This window comes from Mastigoproctus giganteus, chromosome 3 (genome assembly GCF_048544385.1).
Source record: "Mastigoproctus giganteus isolate SK-2022 chromosome 3, ASM4854438v1, whole genome shotgun sequence".
NCBI lineage: Eukaryota > Metazoa > Arthropoda > Arachnida > Uropygi > Thelyphonidae > Mastigoproctus > Mastigoproctus giganteus.
Window position 1 is genome coordinate 200561830 of NC_143577.1, and position 19881 is coordinate 200581710.

General features: G+C 36.0%; 1 protein-coding gene across 5 annotated transcripts in view; it reads left to right on the forward strand.

The window, feature by feature from the left end:
* Positions 1-19881, forward strand: part of LOC150088570 (uncharacterized) — a 453076-nt gene that overhangs the window by 397260 nt on the left and 35935 nt on the right. For 3 of the 5 annotated variants that reach the window (XM_090369575.1, XM_090369576.1, XM_090369577.1), the window contains one exon: positions 4824-4874. The exons of 1 other annotated variant lie outside the window; for it this stretch is intronic. In XM_090369575.1, the coding sequence (XP_090225701.1) occupies positions 4824-4874 (51 nt within the window). Of the gene's footprint in view, positions 1-4823; positions 4875-12431; positions 12500-19881 lie in introns of all 5 variants that reach the window. One more of the 5 variants, XR_016546740.1, reaches the window with a different exon arrangement.

The following is a 19881-nucleotide window of genomic DNA, read 5'->3' on the forward strand; positions in this document are numbered from 1 at the left end:
TGCGTGCACACACTTCTTGATTAGACTGGGGTTCGAGCCCGTAACCACCAAATACGGAGGATGCGGAAAGGTCAGGAAATGACCACCGCATATCTCCATAGCAATTTGGCCTTAGTTGCTAATGCTCCTAAAAACCGAATAACATAACGTAACGTATTTCCTGAAAATTATAGTCTACAGAAGTTCAAGTCTAATGTCAACAAATATCTTCTTTCGTCTTTTTAACCTCTAACTCAAACACAGTACTGAGTACTATAGGTTCTAATACCTCTCGTGTGTGGGGTTTTCATTAAAAAAAAAAAAAAAAAATCAGATCAAGACTATTACTCTGTCTGGTTGCCTCTCTAACATGCTTCCATAGAAAACAATCATCCAATAAATCCACAAAAGCCTTGCTAATTTGTGAGTGACCATTACACAACTTTCAGTCACTATCCGGAAAGTTAAAATACCCCATTATAAGACATTCTCATTTACTGGCCCACTCAATTTTTCTGTATAGTTTTTTGTATAGTTCTATATATAGTAGTTTTGTTATACTATAATAGTCATTAGGTCTATAAAAAAATTCCTACTGTCATTATTGTTTTCCCAGTGCTTATGTCACACCAAACTGACAATGTTGCACTGGCCACTCCCTGTCGATTAGATGCACTGGTTTTTGTTTGATATTCTTTTTAACTAGAACATAGAAGATATTTGAAGACACTTCAATCGGGTCTTCTCGCAAGAGCCTAGTTTCTAGGTGCTGCAATTTGCAGAACTGAATTTTTTCATAATAAGAGTATCCTTTTGTTTCTTTGACTAATCATGTTTCTCTTATCTGCACCCATTTCAACAGATCCCCGTCATTGCTTCAAAAATGAGATCCCTAGACTTGTATGCAGTTCCCAAGATGTGCTCTAAACATTGCCTTATACAGTGGAATAATTGTATGAGTTATTCCTGCTGCATTTTATGTGAAATTTAGATTTTTTTTATTTCTGAGAAATCCTGTGTAAGTAGGTGGGGAGGGGAAATTGCGGACCATATATGTTACATACAAAAGTTATTTAGTTATTCCTTTAGTTATTAAAAATAATTCCTAGCAACAGTACTCCTACCTCCCTGTAACAGAGCCAATAATCCATGAGGAAAAGTTCTCACTCTTTGACCTGAAAGGAGTAACCATGGAAAATATAAACAGCCAGGCCTATGAGCCTTTAGCTGCCAAATAGCAAAAGACAGATGGGACACCAACCACGTTTCCTCTTTCTTCTTGTGCATTCTCTATCAGAGCAATCAGTCAGCGAGCTCTCTCCACTCCTAGTATAGAAACGTTTAGAAAAATGCTGCCTGGCTCACCAAAAATGATTTGACATCTAAAACCTGGAGATTTGCTAATTGAAACTACAATTGCAAGACATTTAGAATGATTACTCTAGCTAAACACCTTCAGAAGAATACCAGTTAAGATCTCCTCTTTTATCACAAAAGGGCCTGGTGTACTGGAGTCCATGGTTAAGAAAAATATGCTATATTCCGGTAAATGTATTTAATAACACAATAAATACAATAAGATACAGTAGAAGCTTTCGAGACTGTTGGGTCTCTTTATCAACTAATAGACTGGAATTTGAATACAACTGATATAGTTATGCGTGCAGTGAGCTGAGAGTAAAGTCACATTATTCATTCAAGCTGGTTTCCTATTGTTGTCGCGCGGACATGCGCTGTTTTACTCCAGCGTTTGTCGAGGTGTAAAATGGTTGTCTCTAGGATAGGGTGCATTCTCATGCCTTTACAGCGGTTTATGGCCTTTGGATTGTTCAATATATTAAGTGACTCTAGCCATGTGCGGTGGCAAAAGTGTCGTGAGTGGTCCACTATTTCGAAGTCACGTTTGGGATCGAGATCGTGGTTGGTGGCCCAAAAATGCTCCGCGACTGCGGACTGGTCAGTTTCGGCAAGCTGGATTGCTCTGTCATGCTCCGTAAGGTGATCTTGAAGACGTCTTGATGTCTCACCTATGTAGCAGCTGTCACAGTCTCCAGGTGATGCGGTATATTACATTTCTGCGTAAGAGAGGTGTGACAGGGGGTTTTCACACTGGAGACAAGCGAACGTGGGTTTCTGCAGGGTAACTGTATGCATTTGATGTTGTAATTTCTGAGGATTTTTGAGATCCAACCTGACAAGTCTGGATAGTAGGGAATGTAAGCAGATTGTATACTGTCTTGGTTTGGGGATCTTGGGTGGGATGCGAGTTCTTGTGCTTGTAATAGGCATCTGTCTAGCACATGGGATGGATATCCACATTTGGTCAGGTCTGTCCTCACACGGGAAATCTCATTGCATCTGATTGCATCAGTGCTGGAATGGCTCGAAGCCCTGGAGAATAGGGTGTGGGCAGTGCTGTTGAGATGATTGGGTGCATGGCCGGATCTGTAGTTTGTAAATTGTCCACACCACATAGGTTTACAGTATACCGAAATTTCTAGAAGTGGGCCTACTCATTGCACTAAGACATCCAGGAACGGGAGCGCCTCGTTGACTTTTAACTCTAGAGTAGACTGTATGAAATTAGACAGGGAATTAAGGTATTCTAGTAATGCTGTTTCAGAGCCACGTGGTATTACAGTGAAAATATCGTCAACATATCTGCACCATGTTGTAATAGGTACAGGTGGGTTCAGGTGTATCTGCTCCTCTAAATCTTCCATGGCGATGTTGGCTACTACAGAACTGACAGGGGCACCCATGGCAGTGCCATGCACCTGTTTTTAGACTGAATCCTCAAAGGTGAAGATGCTGCTTGATAAGCATAGGTTGAGGGCAGTGCAGATATCATCAGTGGATAGTAATGTTCTTGTTGGAAGGCTTAAGCCCCCTCTTTTTCCACCCTGATACATCAAAGGGTGTCATATCAGAGTGGGACTTGCACATCACTGATGATGAAATTACTCAAAACTGCAGGATCAAAGTGTCATTCAAGCCAAGAGAATCCTGACCAAACAAGATGGCTCAATCATACCAACTAGAAATGTTATACTGATTTTCATTTCACTTAATCCACTGGAAAACAGTGATGGCAGGCTACTTAAATTGTGAAGTATGACCATACATACCAAATCCTATTACATGTTTCAAATGCTGAAAGTATGGGCATAAACAGACAGTCTGCAAGGAATCTGCAATTTGCACTTCCTGTGGATCTGCAGACAGGGCTGACACAAGTAGCGAGGTAAGTGTCGCTTACGGGTGGCAGTTCAAGAGGGCGGCAAATTTTTTTTTCTTTATTGTTTGCTGATTGGTTAATGCTTATCAGTATTCAACATTTTGGGCTGCAAATAAGAATGCAATAATATTGTCTATAGAATATATGCACTCAGTATTATCCCACAAAATCCCCCCAATGTCCAAACTGCAAAGGTGACCAGCCCATATATTCAAAGGACTGTGACATCTGGAAAAAAGAAGAAAAAAAAAGATCCAAAAGTACAAAACCGATATTAGTTACCTACCTAGAAGCAAAAGTGCAGGTTCCATTGACCACAATTAAGTATTCCTATGCAACTTCTCTTCAAAAAACTGAAGCAGAAAACAGTCTTGGTTCAATGTCTCCTCTCCAAATATATCCATAACAGAACCGACTCGCTCAATACAGTATCCACTTGTTTCTTTCATCTCCAGTCAAGCTACCAACACTCCAATGACAGCTCTACCAGATGCATCCTCAATTTTTGCACCATTAAAACTAAATCAAATCAAGCAGCCTCAACATCTCAGTTTATTCCAAGATCCAAATGCACTAACACAAGTAGCAAGAAGCTGCCTCTGATAGAAAATATGAATACCGATGACAGCATGGATCATGATGACACAATTCTGGAAATACACCGTGAGTATGACATGGATACTCTCCTATTTTTCTCAAAAAGAAGGTGAAATTTGTTTAGCACAAACAGACCACATCTGAGAAACAAGCTGATGTAAATCCTAAAACTAAACAATACACACACTCATACAATAGAATTGCCATGTTTTACACAGTAGCATAGATGACATCCGTGACCTTGATCAGTACCATCCCACAGTTATGTGTCTTCAGGAAATAAACCTGACTTCAAAGGTAAACATTATTATAAAAGGCTACATCATTTATAGAAAAGGTCACATGGCCTCAAATAGTGCTTCTGGTGCACAGTGCAGCCTAAGTAGGCCTTCTCATAGAATGTTTTCTTCTATAAAACAGTCTTTTAATCTCAATAGGAAATAGCAGTACCTGCTGACCTTAACACATCTGTAGGAGAAGATGCAGCCGATGACAACGTGTTCATATTTCTAAAAAAATAATAGATCTGTTAATCGTAATTTTATAAGCTGTTAGTTATGATTACATAACTAACAGCTTATAAAATTACGATATCTTTGATATCATTTGTTAGGTGCCATAGGCCCTAAGCTGCCTCTGTGCCGTAAATCCCCCCAGACAACAATTCATTTTGTTGCCTACTTGAAATTCTTGTGTAATGCTCAACTGACTGTGTGTGCACTCATGATAAAGGTTTAAAAACTACATCATTGTCAGATTGTAGTTGGTTCTTTGCATATTCAGTATTCATTTGTTTAACAGTATTTATTTTACAACTAGTTATAGAACATAGTTACATTCAAAAGGTGTCGGGGAAAACTGTTTAAATGTTCTCGGGACATTGGTTTTAAATTAGGTTTTGCCATTTCATGATTAAAGACAATGCCTTTTACATTTCTATTTAACATGTAATCTCTAACAACTTGCCTGTTCTTTCTCTTTTTTTTTTTTTTTTTTTTTAAACTTCCAGTCTCATGTGTTGCAGCTAAAATATGACAAATCTAACAAATTGAAGAAACTGGTAAGCACCAATTTGCATGTGACCACCACCACAGCATTTGCTGTTACTATTATTGCATGACCTCTTAATTGCCAGATCTTTGAAAACTTTTCTCTCAGCATTAATATTAATAGAAGAAAAGAGAATTCTTTTATTGCCATATTTCTGTTGTAACCTGTTATATTTAGATATGTGCAAGGTGTGGTAAAACTAAAGTGCAAAGTATTTTTGTATGGATCTTGAACTAAATAATAATAAACTGTTGAACACATAAGCATGCTTTAAATAATGCTCAAGATAAATAAATGTATATATAGGGTAATTGAAAAGTAATTAAACTTTATAAGCCTCTAACGTTGTTTATTTGAACTTGAACTTTATCATTATCAGCCATATGGTGCAAGGAAGCCTGAGGCTTTTGCTGCATCGGACAAAAAAAAAAAAAAAAAAAAAACTTACCCAGGGAGAGAGAGAAGGAGAAAGAGAGAAAGAAATCACCAAGAAAGAGAAGAATGATGATATTCAGCCCAGGACCCTGGGTGCCAAGCCCATACTTATCAAATGTGAGCCCCTAGGGCCAACTTAGTATACTAAGAACTAAGTGAAGATATTATTTTGTGTGTGTGTGTGTGTCCATAACATATAAATGTGCCATGCAACATATGAAAGTTGGTTTTCTAGTCAGTTTTTCCACTCTGAACATGTCAGATGCTAAATAATCAGTAGCAACTCTGATTGGTCTAGTAATAGCAGTTCATAAATCTGATCTTTAATGAAGCACCTGAGGTTCAGAGATTGTGCTGACCATTGAATGAGACCACCTCATTCCATCCATAAATTTGAAAGTCATATCCAAATTGGTGAATGTGATGTGAAATGCCACTAGTGAAATGTATCACATCAAAAATCCATGGTGTTGTAAGATGAGAAGTGAGAGGAATGTGCCATCTTGTTGGTATATAGACTGATTTGAGTTTTCTTCAGTGAATTGTTGTAAAATAAAGTTTTCTAGCATGTCAAGATATACAACATTAGCAATGCTTTTTTTTCACCAAGTAAAATGTACCATACATTTCTGTGTGAGTGAGAGCAAAAACATGTGCTTACCATTAGGATATCACACAGAAGTTTTTACATAATTACATAGAAGTTCCACACAGTTTCCCAGCTTGTTTATTCACCTATTCTATTCAAATGAAAAACACCCTCATCATTAAAGTTGAAAACAGTTCACAAAATCTTTTTTTGTTATTATTCACACCTGTACCAAATTGTTGTCCCACTAGTGGATTATGCATTTTCTATTACCATCAATGATGGCTTGTAGCATTTGCAGTTTGTATGGTTATAAACTGTTTTCTCAAAATTTTCTGTGCAGTAGGAATAGTTTGACTTGACGTGTTAATTTTATAGGACTTTGAACAGATGCTGTCCTTATGTTTTCTCATTGTTTTATAACTTGCATCTGATATCTTCTCTCTCTCTCTCTCGCTCTCTCGCTCTCTCTCTCTCTCTCGCTCTCTCTCTCTCTCTCGCTCTCTCTCTCTCTCTCTTGCTCGTGTTTTTGCATATAGCAAAGAAACCTATATAAAAGTATTCCTGTGCCAGTTGTAAATGGAATGTTTACTGAGAGACTGTTTTTCATGTTTTTGGCAAAAACTTTGCTGAACAGGTTGCAGAACATGCACAGTGCCATTTTGAATGTTACGATTTTGTTTACATCAGTGTTGCCCAATCTAGGGTCCACATAACTTATAAAGTAGTCTGCAGGATTTGACAATAAAACAGTGCTTTTTTTGTGTGGCAGATGATGCCTATTAACAAGCAAACTAAAGTATACTAGATAAATGTGTACATATCATTTTATTTTAAAAAAAGTTACTAATATATTTGCATATATAGTTTAATATTTTTTCTAGACCATATCTGAAAAAAAAAAATGTTGGGAAACATTGTTTCTGACAACTAATGGTGAAATGTGTAATTACAAGTTTCCAATAAAAATTTCAAGAATGGCATTCATTTGGTGCTTCATCATCATAACTTAATCACCATCAAGCACCAACCCCATTTGGTGCTTGTTTTATTATTATTAATTTGCTCTTATATTATTTCTCCCTGATTGGAGGTTCCACTTTGTGACAGGTATTGCTACCAGGTACATAGGGTGGTTATTATTATTAAGTTCAAAATATACAAAGTTATAAGTTTAAAAATAGGATGCTAATTTTGGTCTATTCTGTGTGAATAAGATATAAGCAGTTCTGCATTCTTCATAAATAATTTAATAGATCAGAAGCATAAACATGAAATATCCTGTACAAATTACTGCTTTCAGATTTAAAGTCGGTATGTAATTTTTTGTCCTCTAAACTTTTGCCCTAGCATAGCTTAACAGTTAACTTTTCTTTTAGGTTAAGTAGCATCTGCACGGAAATTAAAGGTGTAGATTGAAAGAAAATTAAACAGAGTTTGAAGGTCCCCTCCCCCCAGTTATTGTATTATGTATTGTTGCGTATTTTATTAATATTGATCCTAAAACCCACATGTTAACTACCAGTCCATCCATTGCTTTCCAACCCCAAACATGCTGATTAAACCTTTCTTCCTTGTTTCATTTCCAAATTTTGAAATAAAGAAATGTAGATGTTGGAAATATCTGTAGATTGTAATTTTCAGGATATACATAGGAAGGAAGGTTATTTTGAAATGTTATGGCAATGTGCATATAGTTGTACTGTGAATGGATATTGACTAATTAATGTACATATTTGGACTAGTTTGAAAGAAAGAAAGAAGTCAAATTATGAAAGCCAATTTAGAAGAACAGCAAATTTAACCCTGGGGGCTCACATCTGGTGAGTATGGGCTTGGCACACCCAGGGTCCTGAGCTGGATATCATCATTCTTCTCTTTCTTTGTGATTCCCTTCTACTTCTCTCTCTCTCTCTCAGGGTAATTTGGGATTTTTTTTTTTTTTTTTGGCTGGTGCAGCATAAGCCTCAGGCTTCCTTGCACCATATAGCTAATAATAATAATAAATAATAATAATAATAACCAAGAAATACTCAGGTAAAAGGCATGGCATGGGTGAAGTGTGTGTGTGTGTGTGTGAGAGAGAGAGAGAGAGAGAGAGAGAGAGAGAGAGAGAGAGAGAGAGAGAGAGAGAGAGAGGTCACTAATTAACTTTTTTGTCCTTTTTAGATAGCCTAGAAGTTTTAAGAAGTTTTGGGGACACCACTGTATATGGGAACAATATTCCATGGTAGCGTGGATTTGTGATTTATACAGTGTCTGGGGCTGTTAAAAGAAAAGTAACATAGAATGAAAAAGAGAGAACCTAGGTTTTTCTGTGTATCAGAAGTAATACTTAGGATATGCTTATGCCAAGAAAGGGTATAAGTCAGTGTTATCCCTATTTAAAAAATGTGATCTGTCTAGAAATCTAAATATTACTGAAGATGAGAATGAAGCAGCAGATCAGATTTTTTTTTTTTTTTTTTTTGTAAATATAAGATGGGACCTGAAAAACCAGTGTTTAGGGAAATGTCAGTGTATATTCAAAGAAATTAAAACTGCTTGTGTAGAGAAGATTTTTTTCAAATTGGAAATAGAACATATAACAAACTTCCATCTTATAGTCTACCTTGTTATTTTTGCAGTTGGGTAGCTGGTTTTCTCTCTTTGACCACTCACTGCATGTGATGGTAGATGGCTATATTCTGATTTTCAACTAATGCTGGAATTCTCTAAGGTTCTGTTCTTTCCCCCACTCTTTTATCCTGTATATTAATACAATTTTTCTTGTCTTTGCTAAGCAAGGAAAGGATTCTAAAATTCTATCATCCTATCGCTATGACTAGGTGTTTGTGTAAAATCCTGGCATGATTCATGCTCAATTTTATATTTAGAAACAAATAACTTCCTCTCCAGAATGCAGTTAAGGAACAAGTACACATTGGACCATTTAATTAGATTGGAAGCATTTATCCAAGATGTTTCCCTTAAACAAGAGGACCTGGTTTCCATCTTTGATATGAAAAAGTGCATGACACAATTTGAAGGTTTCATATTTTAGAAAGACCTTTATAGCCTCGGTCTTTGAGGTCACCTTTCTGCTTCTATCCTGTTGGTCATTCCAAGATTGTGTAGGGTCCACCATCACTTGTTCTTTTTGTCAAGAGGAGGAGTACCTCAAGCAACTCTATCTCAGTGACTTTGGAGTGTTTTCCCACTAATGCAACATATGAGGATCATTACTAAGATAACAGGACTAAGCCATTGATCATCTTAACTTTTGAGCACTGGTTAATGGCTTTAGATTATCACTGCAAAAAACTGTTTTGTGTGTTTTTGTTGCAAGTAGTATAAACACAGAGGATAATAAAGAACCCTCTGAGGAATACAGAGAGGGTTGAACCCTCCCTGTATTCCTCAGAGGGTTCTTTATTATCCTCTGTGTTTTCTCTCTCCTCTACTTAATGTAAATCAATGCACCTTACTTCACCTTTGTATACTTTTGTAATCTAAGTTAAATTATGGGTCCAGGTATATGCTTCTGCTAAAAACAATGTAGTTTCTCATCCGGCTGGATCTCATCCACTCATTGTTATTCACTGCATCTTGAACATCTGTCCCAACTCTGTATGTGAAAAGAAATGAGTCATTATTTTATACAGGATAAACAATGGCTCATACAAGAGAAAATGAGTGGGGAAAGAATAACATCGGAGAACTCCAGCATTAGTTGAGAAGTTAGTATATAGCTGCCTACTGTTGCATGCAGTGAGTGCATAACAGAGAAAACTGGCTACCCAACTACAAAAATGAGAGAATTAGATAGTATGAATCAGAGATGTACTACTCAATATGGTTTACGTTGATAATAATATTAGTAAAATAATAAGAGGAGTATACCTCAATAAAATACGTAGAACACTTCCGTATGATACCCTCCAGAAATTAAAACGGAAAAAACGAAAAAATCGACAACTTACAGGTACATTAGAGTAAAATATAAATAATTAAATAATCAATTTAACACAATTCAAATCAATTTAAAACAATTAAAAATCAAATTAACGCAATTAAAAGAATCTAATGAAAATATTCAAAACGATTTTTCTTTCCTGCAGACTGTAAATGGAAGTTTGCTTAGAAGATTTTTATTCCAGACACTATTAAAAGCCAGAGAGAGAGAGAGAGAGAAAAGCTGCTGTAGTTTCTTCAGACGTTTTTGTGGAATTTATATAAATATTGAGTAATTTATCTAAATTACTCAATTTGTGGAATTTATCTAAATATTGAGTCAAGATAATATCATCAACGGATTAACACAGTATGCATATTGGTGGTGATTAACCAGATGGAAGGTTTAGTGATAGGGTAAGAGTTCACTGTTTTTGAATTTCTCCATTAATTAAAAAAAAAAAAAGAGCTAAGTATAATAGGACAATAATTAAAATTCTTTGTGTAATAGCATTAATCTTAAGAACACCCCCCCCCACACCAGTAACTGAATCTTAATAAATTGCTTCTGTATTTCACTACTTCAAGTAAACAGCATTTCTCTGGTGCAAAATATTGCTGCAATGGTATAGCATGTATTAAGAATTAGTTTTATGCAGCTGTTATGTATATATTAAAGAGGATTTAGCCAAAATTGGACTGTTTTTATATAATATACATATACAGTATTTAAAAAATAATACCTCATGGTATTATATGTTTATGTATAGTTAACTATTCATCATTTTGCAGTTGAACTTCCTAGATTATCAATTCTAGGGGGTTTGGTTTAGTTTTTTTTTTTTTTTTTAGGAGCATTAGCAACTAAGGCCATATTGCTATGGGGATATGCGGTGATCATTCCCTGACATTTCCGCATCCTCCGTATTTGGTGAGCACGGGCTCGATCCCTGGTCTAATCAAAAAGCGTGTGCTACGCACTGCTGCTCCTGCCCACCTGGCTACGGAGGTGCCGTTTTTAAGGGGGTACTCAAGTCATAGCTCCTGACTCCTTATAGACATCTTAAAAGAGAAATGTCTTAAAAGGTTTTAAATATTTTTTTACCAAACTGAATATTGATGCTCAGAGCAGATTATGATTACACTAATCATTGTTTATATTATTAGGTTTAAACTAGGAAAAGGATAACCCTAGTGTAGGATTAGCTTATCATAATCCTTTTTTTTTTTTTTAATTGGGGTTGGAAAATTTTTTTTTTTTTTTTTTTCTGTAAATGACATACATACAAAGCATGATTCACCTACACAAGTTGCCTCAATATTGCCCTTTTTTAGTGAACAAACTGAGATTTGTATACTAGCCAATGAAAAATATATATTTTTTATTTTGTTATTTTCTTAAAAAATATGATAGTATCTCTTGAACACATGAACTTCACAGATGAGTTGCCTTAGCTTTGCACAGCTTCACTGGCACTTCTTTTATCAAAAGGAAATTGCTGCTTGTGAAGTAATGTAGTATTAAGGCAGCTTTCTGTGCAGGTGGAGTGTGTTATGTATTCAAATTAAGTTTTTTATTTTAGTACTATTTTAGTAGATAAATACTACTATTTTAGTAGATAAGCACTGATTATTTCAAACAATGTAACAGCGAGGTAATTCTCCATGTATAAATAGATAATACATCTTTAAATACTGTTTATTTTAAATAAACAGTACTTCCCTTCTGAGAAGTAAATATTTACTTCACCCAGATATTTATAACCTATTTATACATGGACTCTCCACCTTCACTCATTGTGAAGGTGGAAAGTGCATTAGCTCTTGGGGGGAAAAGAAATGGATGTAGTAATGCTGGGACACTTGAGATTGTGGGGAAGTTGGCATTTTCTTGTTTGCATCTGAGTGCTGAAAAGACAGGAATACATGGCATCGTGACTATAATGCACACTTGTAGAGACATTTTGAGTGAATAAAATGTCAGTTCGTAAAAATCAAAATGGCCTTCTTGGGTGACGTATCCTTTTAATCCTGCAGTGGGTGTGTGCTATTGCTTGTTCTTAGCCACTCTCTTAAATTAAGATATTAAAGTGTCTATTATAATTATGTCAGTGCATTGCATTTCTTTTTTTTTTTTAACATTTCCCAATAACTCTTCACTTTTGGCCAACATCATTGAATACCTTTTTTTTTTATTGAAAAAGTCTAGCCATAAAAAAAATCACCATTGGTGTACAAAATGTGCTTCATGCTGCATGTTTTAATTTTCCTGTAGAGTTGTTGTTCCTATTTTGATTTTGCTTGTTCCACTGTGCTGTGCATTAGAAGTGAGGTATTTGGGAAAGTTTTTTTTTTTTTTTTTTTTTTTTTTTTTTGTCAACAAGACTGCTATTTCCAAATATGTTATTTGTGCTTACTATCTGAAAACTGCCAAAATTAAGAATATAATTTTTGAATGTACCATTTTATTATTTACATCAACAGAATTTTTGTAAGTGATATGACTAAAATATCAGACTCATGATGAATTTGGGGCCCCACTGCAAAAAAAAAAAAAAAAAAACCAACAACTTGCTCACTACAACAAGAAGTTTTTGTTTTTTTTTAAAGGAAGCAGAAGTTCCTTAATGATGTTTTTCAAAACTGCAGAAAACTTTCCTGTAGCTCTCTTCTTATCAGTAAGTAGCTTGACATTTATTACATATGAATATGTGGTGGGAAGTTTATCTGCCAAAATGAATTATTTGTTGATTGTCCCCTTATTAAACTGCAGATAATCCATGATATATACTGTATTTGTTAGTCAAAAAACTAATTTATTAAACCATAGATTTGTGTAAGTTAAGAACTATATAATGCCAATATTTTAATTCCTTCAACACCATAAGGGTGTGACTTTTCACATTAAATTTCATATTTATTATTACCACACCTTGCATTTTTTTGTTTTCTTCCATTAAAAAGGGTTGCTGGTGCTTAACTTTTGATTGGTTTTTGGAGATGGCGGGTGGGGGGTCAAAATAAGTCTCTGTTGCATGTCCATTTGAACTGCATTGCTAGATTTTATTCAGGTTGACTGAAAAGCATGCCAACAATTGGAATGACCTTTTTTTTATATATTTGTTATATTGCTAACAATTAAAAATACTTAAGAGTTTACCTCAATACTTCTTCATAGGATGGCCTCTGCACCATACTCTCCAAGTAAGATCGACTTAAAAATGTATAATAACTTCTTTAAAATAATTTGTGTTCACCACTCTTAGCACATGAATGATCTGACATGCCAGGATCACAGTCAAAGGCCCCAACCCGGCCCCAGACCTATCAAACCCTCCACGAAACCTTGCGTCTTATATTTAACTTTTATTTTACTATATAGTTTTATTGGTGTTTATTTTTAAACCATGATTTATTTGACATAATGTCTTCAGTCACTCTAGGTTTCGTGGAGGGTTTGATGAGTCTGGGATCAGTTTCGGCCTTCAGCTGTGATCCTGGCATGTCGGATCATTCATGTGCTGAGTGATGAACACATTAAATTATTTTAAAGAAGTTATTATACATTTTTAAGTCAGTCTTACTTGGAGAGTATGGTGCAGACATAGTAGCTCTTAGTTTCATAAGTAATTATGTTGCTAATGGTAAATTATATAAAAATGAACCACCGTGTTATCCATCTTTGGAAGTTTATAATGCACATGAATAAGATCTTCTTTTTCCCATTAAGCACACTGCTTATTGGGTTTAGGATAGATCATCTCTCCATATTCTTCTTGGCCTTTCTCTACTTCATTTGCTGATGGGTTAATATTTTTATTCATCCTGTCTATATATTTTTCTCATTCTTTTTTTTATTATATATCCACTAATTAATAGGTTGTACTTTATATATGTGAATAAGTTATAAAAATTCTTTGAGACACCAAGTAAACAGATAAATAGAACTTCAATGTAAAATCAAATATAATATTCTTATTCTAAGAATCAGATTTTTAAAAATGTAAATTTTGGTCAAATGATCAAGTTTATTGAAATAAAGTAAAAAATTTAAAAAAAAATCTTGTAAGCTGTCCAGTAATACAGCCATTTTTAATGCTACTTTTGATTGTTTCTAAATCCTTGTGGAGATCATTGCCAAGTCTAGAAGTAATAAAGAAGTTGTTAGAAAATTTATTAAAGAGCTAGTCATGATAAATACTTTGCTACTTTCAAATTATAGTAATTCTGAAAATTAGAAGTTTTGTGACTACCCATATGCTATCTCAGTGTACTGGTGAGGGTTAAAACATGGACCCATGCATACACAAATGGTTTGGTTCTTACATACAGATTATAAAAATAGATAGGGTTCTGAGTTAGTGAATAAATATAGCTTTAAGAATATTCACTAATTAGATATTAAATAGTGATAATTAGAAGTTCTGCCTTGTTGATTTTAAAATGTGCACAAAATTACTTAATTTTGTGCACATAGGAGTACCAACAACCACCTGTGCATTTGATAAAATTATCATGTCTAATATCTTGATGATAAGTTATGCATTAATAAATTACACTGTCATATCTAACAACTGTGTAATTAGATGCCTAATTAGTAACTTGCTTTAGTTCACTTGGATTGTTGGTCATTTTGAGATATGCTGCAACTTCTAAGATAGTGATAGTTGCTGGTAAAGCAGGAAGTGGGATTCTCTTCAGTTGACTGAAGTGATGTTTTATCGCTTGGGAATTGTGGATATATCATCTTGTCCTTGTGGTGACAGTATCACAGAAGAGGAAGCATGCTTGCTTGATGTTGATGTTTTTTCCTATGAATTGATGTATCTCTGGCATTTGGAATAGCCTTCTTTAAATTCCCTCCTGTTATAGTTGGAATCTGGAATGCAACTGTAACAGATGCATTCCAAGGCATGCAGAGCTGGTTTACATTTGTCCCCACTTCCATGTAAACAAATTTTTGTAGGCAATTCTTTTACTTCTATAAGGTATGCCTATTGTAGGCTTGTTTGCAGCTACAGGTTAGTTTATATACATAGCCTCTTGGATTATATTCATATTGGCTGGAGTTGCATAACAGGCTTTTTAGTGAGGTTGAGCCTTTTTAGTATATTGAAAGATTTCAAGGATTTAGCTGTCCAAGCAGAGCAGTTACTTTGCTGATCACACGTATATGTGAACACACGTATGTGTGATCAAAGGATGATGAGGGTGCCAACATTTTATGATTTTTCTGTTCTGCTGTAATACCAAATGTCACTATTCATTGAATGCTATGCACATAAAACAACAGGCCAAACATTAATAGAAACAAGGGTACTAGGAAATGGCATGCTGATGCTGCTGAAAAGTACCTATACCATCTGTAGCCAGGTGGCATAGGTACCTCCTGACTTTGTGCTAATGAATGAAATGGCCTACTAAGGAAATAGCCTCACTCTCCCCAAAGATATACCTTTAGGGGATTGAATTCCAGTTTAACAATTTTCTTTCTTTCTTTCACTTCATGTTAATTAATGCATAAAGCCAAATGGAGTTGGAGGTGAGTTGTCTTATCCTAATATTGTTGGCTGTAATAGAAGTATCGGCTGTTTGACCTACATGTATACATTAATAGAATCATAAAAAGAATATTTAATAGTGTTTATGACAGCAGAAATACTCTCATATTTGAGCAAGTTCCAAGTAAGAAACAATTTCACCTACTTTATCAGATAAATACAAATGATAACTAATTTTAACAGAACAATGAAAAAAAAAAAACCTTTAAGAAATATAGTCTACTTAGTGGATCTGAAAATGGTTCCAATGGAGTCATTAGCTTTGTTCCCAACTGCGTATCCAAGTCCAGTTTACAGGTAACTCATACTGATATTTCTTGTCCTTGATTGCCAGCATTCTGGCTATTGAAAAACACGAAAAGAGGGGAGACCTCATTGACTTTCAGAATTATTCCAACCTTTAATAATGTATTGTCTCTCCCAACAACCAACAACTGGATAAATCTTTCCCTTTCCTTCCCTCCCTGCCTCACAACCTTTTCTCTTCCTCCCCTCTCAAACCAATGAAATAAGAGCCGAAGTATTTCTTAGTCTTAGCTGACAGTCCTACTTCCACTTGAAACAAGAATTATCATTTCTAATGGATGTACAGCTCCACACTAGGTCACTTATTCAGTATATTATCATGACATCACCATCTTTAAGAAATATAAAAATAAATATATCTGGCTTGTCAACATCAGTCCAGCCTTCTGTGGTTGCCACATTTTGGTATTTTAAAAATTCTTACTTAGGAGAGTAGTTACTTATTTTAGGAGAGTTGGAAAAGAAGCTTCCTATATCTAAAATAAAGGTAATCCCTGTTGATTTATAATTACTTAATGCATATAAATTAGTGCATCCAAAATACTTGACCTACACAGTAAAATGCATCTCTACTATATAGCTGTATTCTCTCCAAGAGTTGTAAAGTTGTTTCCTCTTATACTAATGCATATCAAGGATATACTTGCAATAAAAACAGAATAATATCTCTCAGAAACAACTGAGAGGCAAACTGAAAGATTTTGAGTATAACATACATACTTTACCTCTCATTAGAACAAATTAGAGTAAAATGTGACCATATAGCTCTCTTCATCTTCCTTTGTTTACAGTCTTCAGGAACAATAGTTCTGTCATGCCTTATAGTAGTAAGGTTTAATAAAAATTATGAGGTGGAGTTAAGCAGTTTTGCTTTGAATTTCGTACAATACCTATGCATCATCAACAGTAAAAAGATATCATTCTACAGATAAATAAAACACTTTACAGAAATAATTTTGCTAGCTACCAAAGAATATATAGTTATGTATATTGTTTCAGAAAATATTGAACTAATATTGAAACAGTTCAGTTTCCTAATGAAACTGAACTTGTATGATGAGAGCCTTGTTGATCAATTTGGCCCTTGAGACATTGTGCAAGGCTCAAGGAGTAGAATTTTTTTCAGCCTGGCCTGTGCTTGTTGACAGGAGAGACTGCTTCCACAGGGATGCAGTACACTTAAATAGAAAGGGTGCAAGAATATTTGCTGATGCTATCGAGGCAGTATTAGGTGGGTCAGAAAACTGCTAGCGTGGGGGATACACAGATTAAAGGTTAATTGGCTGCAGACAGAGGCAAAAGTGATTCTTGTGCTGCTTCTATTAGAATGAACAGCAGCCTGGAAAGCAAGGCAATTGAGATTTCCAGGACTGCTGGGAGTCATATAGTGTAACAAATAAATACATGGGCTGTGTTAGGGTAAGCAAGAGTAGAAACAGGTGCATATATACTTGCATGTACACCAATGCTAGGAGTATAGTTAATAAATTTGATGAGCTTGAAGTGCTAGTCAAGACATCAAAGGCAGATATTGTTAGGTAATCAGAGACGTGGTGTCACACAGATATAAGCAGTGCAGAATTAGAATTTGGGAACTACAATATGTACAGAAAGGATAGACAGGACAGAAAGGGAGGATGGGTTATGCTGTTAGTTAAGAAACACATAAAATCTAAGGAAGTGCATCCACTTGATGTTGGTAGACAATGCAATGTTGAGTCTGTTTGGTGTGACATAAGCACTGTGAAAGGAAAAATGTGTGTTATAGGACTAATGAATCTGATGAGTATAATGAGCAATTGTGCAGAGAAATAGTGGGCCAGTAAATCAGAATATCTTATGATGGGGGATTTTAACTTTCCAGATATCGACTGGAACTTGTGGGTTGGTCACTCACACACTAGCAAGACTTTTGTGGATTTATTGGATGACTGTTATCTACAGCAACATGTTTGAGAGGCAACCAGAGGAAGTAATACTCTTGATCTGATTATCAGCTGTGATTATTCATGCATTAAGAATTTGCAGATAAAGGAACTACTGGGTGACAATGATCATAATGTACTGATGTGGGAATTACTTAAAGATGTAACTACCATCAAGGCTAAAGGGAAGGGCTTGCGTTGAAATAATAAAACAAAAAACAAAATTAATAATTTAATTTGATAAAATTAAACTGGTATAACTAATTTACAATAAGTATATAAAAAGAAAGAAAAAGAATACCATAAAATACAATAAAATATACAGAATTAAAAGCGCTAAAATCTGAAGCTTTCAAAGGCTCTGCCTTCTTTCTTCTCAACAGTACGCTTTATTTTTTCAGTGCAATCTTAAATACCTGCAGATTCACAGCACATATCACGTGATCCAATAACACATGCATTGTTCTCATGCGTAACGGAACCAGAAGTGGCTCGGGAGTGCGTCAGGTGAAATCGTTCATCCCCTCTAAGGATCACTGTTTCAAAGAGGGGATGAATCCGCATACCCCTATCTCTATTAATGTTGCTCCCAATGGAACTAATCCACAAGCTCTTAAGCCACTTGCGGTCCCAAAGCCTATGTGCCCGGTCGATGATAGTAGCTTCGTCCGGGGAGATTTGATGTTGCTTCTCCCAATAATGCTCCGCCACGGCTGATTTTTGCATTCCTTAATGCCTTCGTGTGCTTCCCCAGATGATCCTTTAGATGCCGCATAACATTCCCCACAATCTGGGCACTTAATACTATAAACGACCCCACTTACACTTTTTTTTGGAATGGGATCTTTCACTTGTGATAACACTGTGTGCAACTTACGTCCTGGCAGCTGCACACAGCGTGTCTGATGACCCCGTAATACATGGGCTATTCACTCGGTTAGACCCGGATAATAGGGAATGTATGCGGTGGCTATCGGCGTAAATGCCTCACCTCCCCTCTGTTCTCCTCTGATATACTTATTTATGATCCTCTGGGGGTAGCCACACCTCCGGATATCTGCCGTGACATGGTCAAACTCTCTTTTTATCCTCTGAGGTGCTACAATGTGGAGGACATTTGTAAAGGTATAGAATTATGTCTATCAAGCACCACTATGGTGTTTTGTAACACTATATATAAGCAGGTTCACGGGGCAGCAATGGGCTCCCCCATTAGTGCGATTATTGCTAATTTAGGAGCTCGAGGCTAGAATATTTAGTGATATGGTTCTCCCTATGCGTCTTTGGAAATTATATGTAGATGATACGTTCTCAATTATTCGAAAAGGGAATGAAGATGAGATTTTGAATTTTCTTAATGGCTTCTCCCCATTTATACATTTTACCTCGGAGGTGGAAGAAGGAGGGGTTTTACTGTTCTTGGATGTGTTGGTCTACAGAGAAGGCCCGTGTTTAAAGACTAGGGTTTACAGGAAAACTATGTGTAAAGGTCAGTATTCACACTATAATTTAGCTCAGGCCAACCATCTCACAAGAGCAGTGTGATTAGACAGGGCTAAATCATTGTAGCACCTCAGAGGATAAAAAGAAAGAGTTTGAGCACATCATGGCAGATCTTCTGAGGTGTGGCTACCCCCAGAGGATCATAAATAAGTATATCAAAGGAGAACAGAGGAGAGGTGAGACATTTACACTGATAGCCACCGCATACATTCCCTATAATCCAGGTCTAGCCGAGCGAATAGCCTGTGTATTACGGGATCATCAGACATGCTGTGTGCCGCTGCCAGGACATAAGTTGCATACAGTGTTGTCACAAGTGAAAGATCCCATTCCAAAAGAAAGTGTAAGTGGGGTCGTTTATAGCATTAAGTGCCCGGATTGTGGGGGAGCACATGAACGCTATAAGGAATGCAGATTATGCAAAAATCAGCCATGGCGGAGCATTATTGGGAAAAGCAATATCAAATCTCCCCGGACGAAGCTACTATCATTGACCGGGTGCATAGGTTTTGGGACCGCAAGTGGCTCGAGAGCTTGCGGATTAGTTCCATTGGGAGCAACATTAATAGAGATAGGGGTATATGGATTCGTCCCCTCTTTGAGACAGTGATCCTTAGAGGGGATGAACGATTTCACCTTGCTCCCGAGCCACTTCCGGTTCCGTTACGCATGAGAACAATGCACGTGTTATTGAATCACGTGACATGTGCCGTGAACCTGCAGGTATTTAAGATTGCACTGCAAAAATAAAGCGTACTGTTGAGA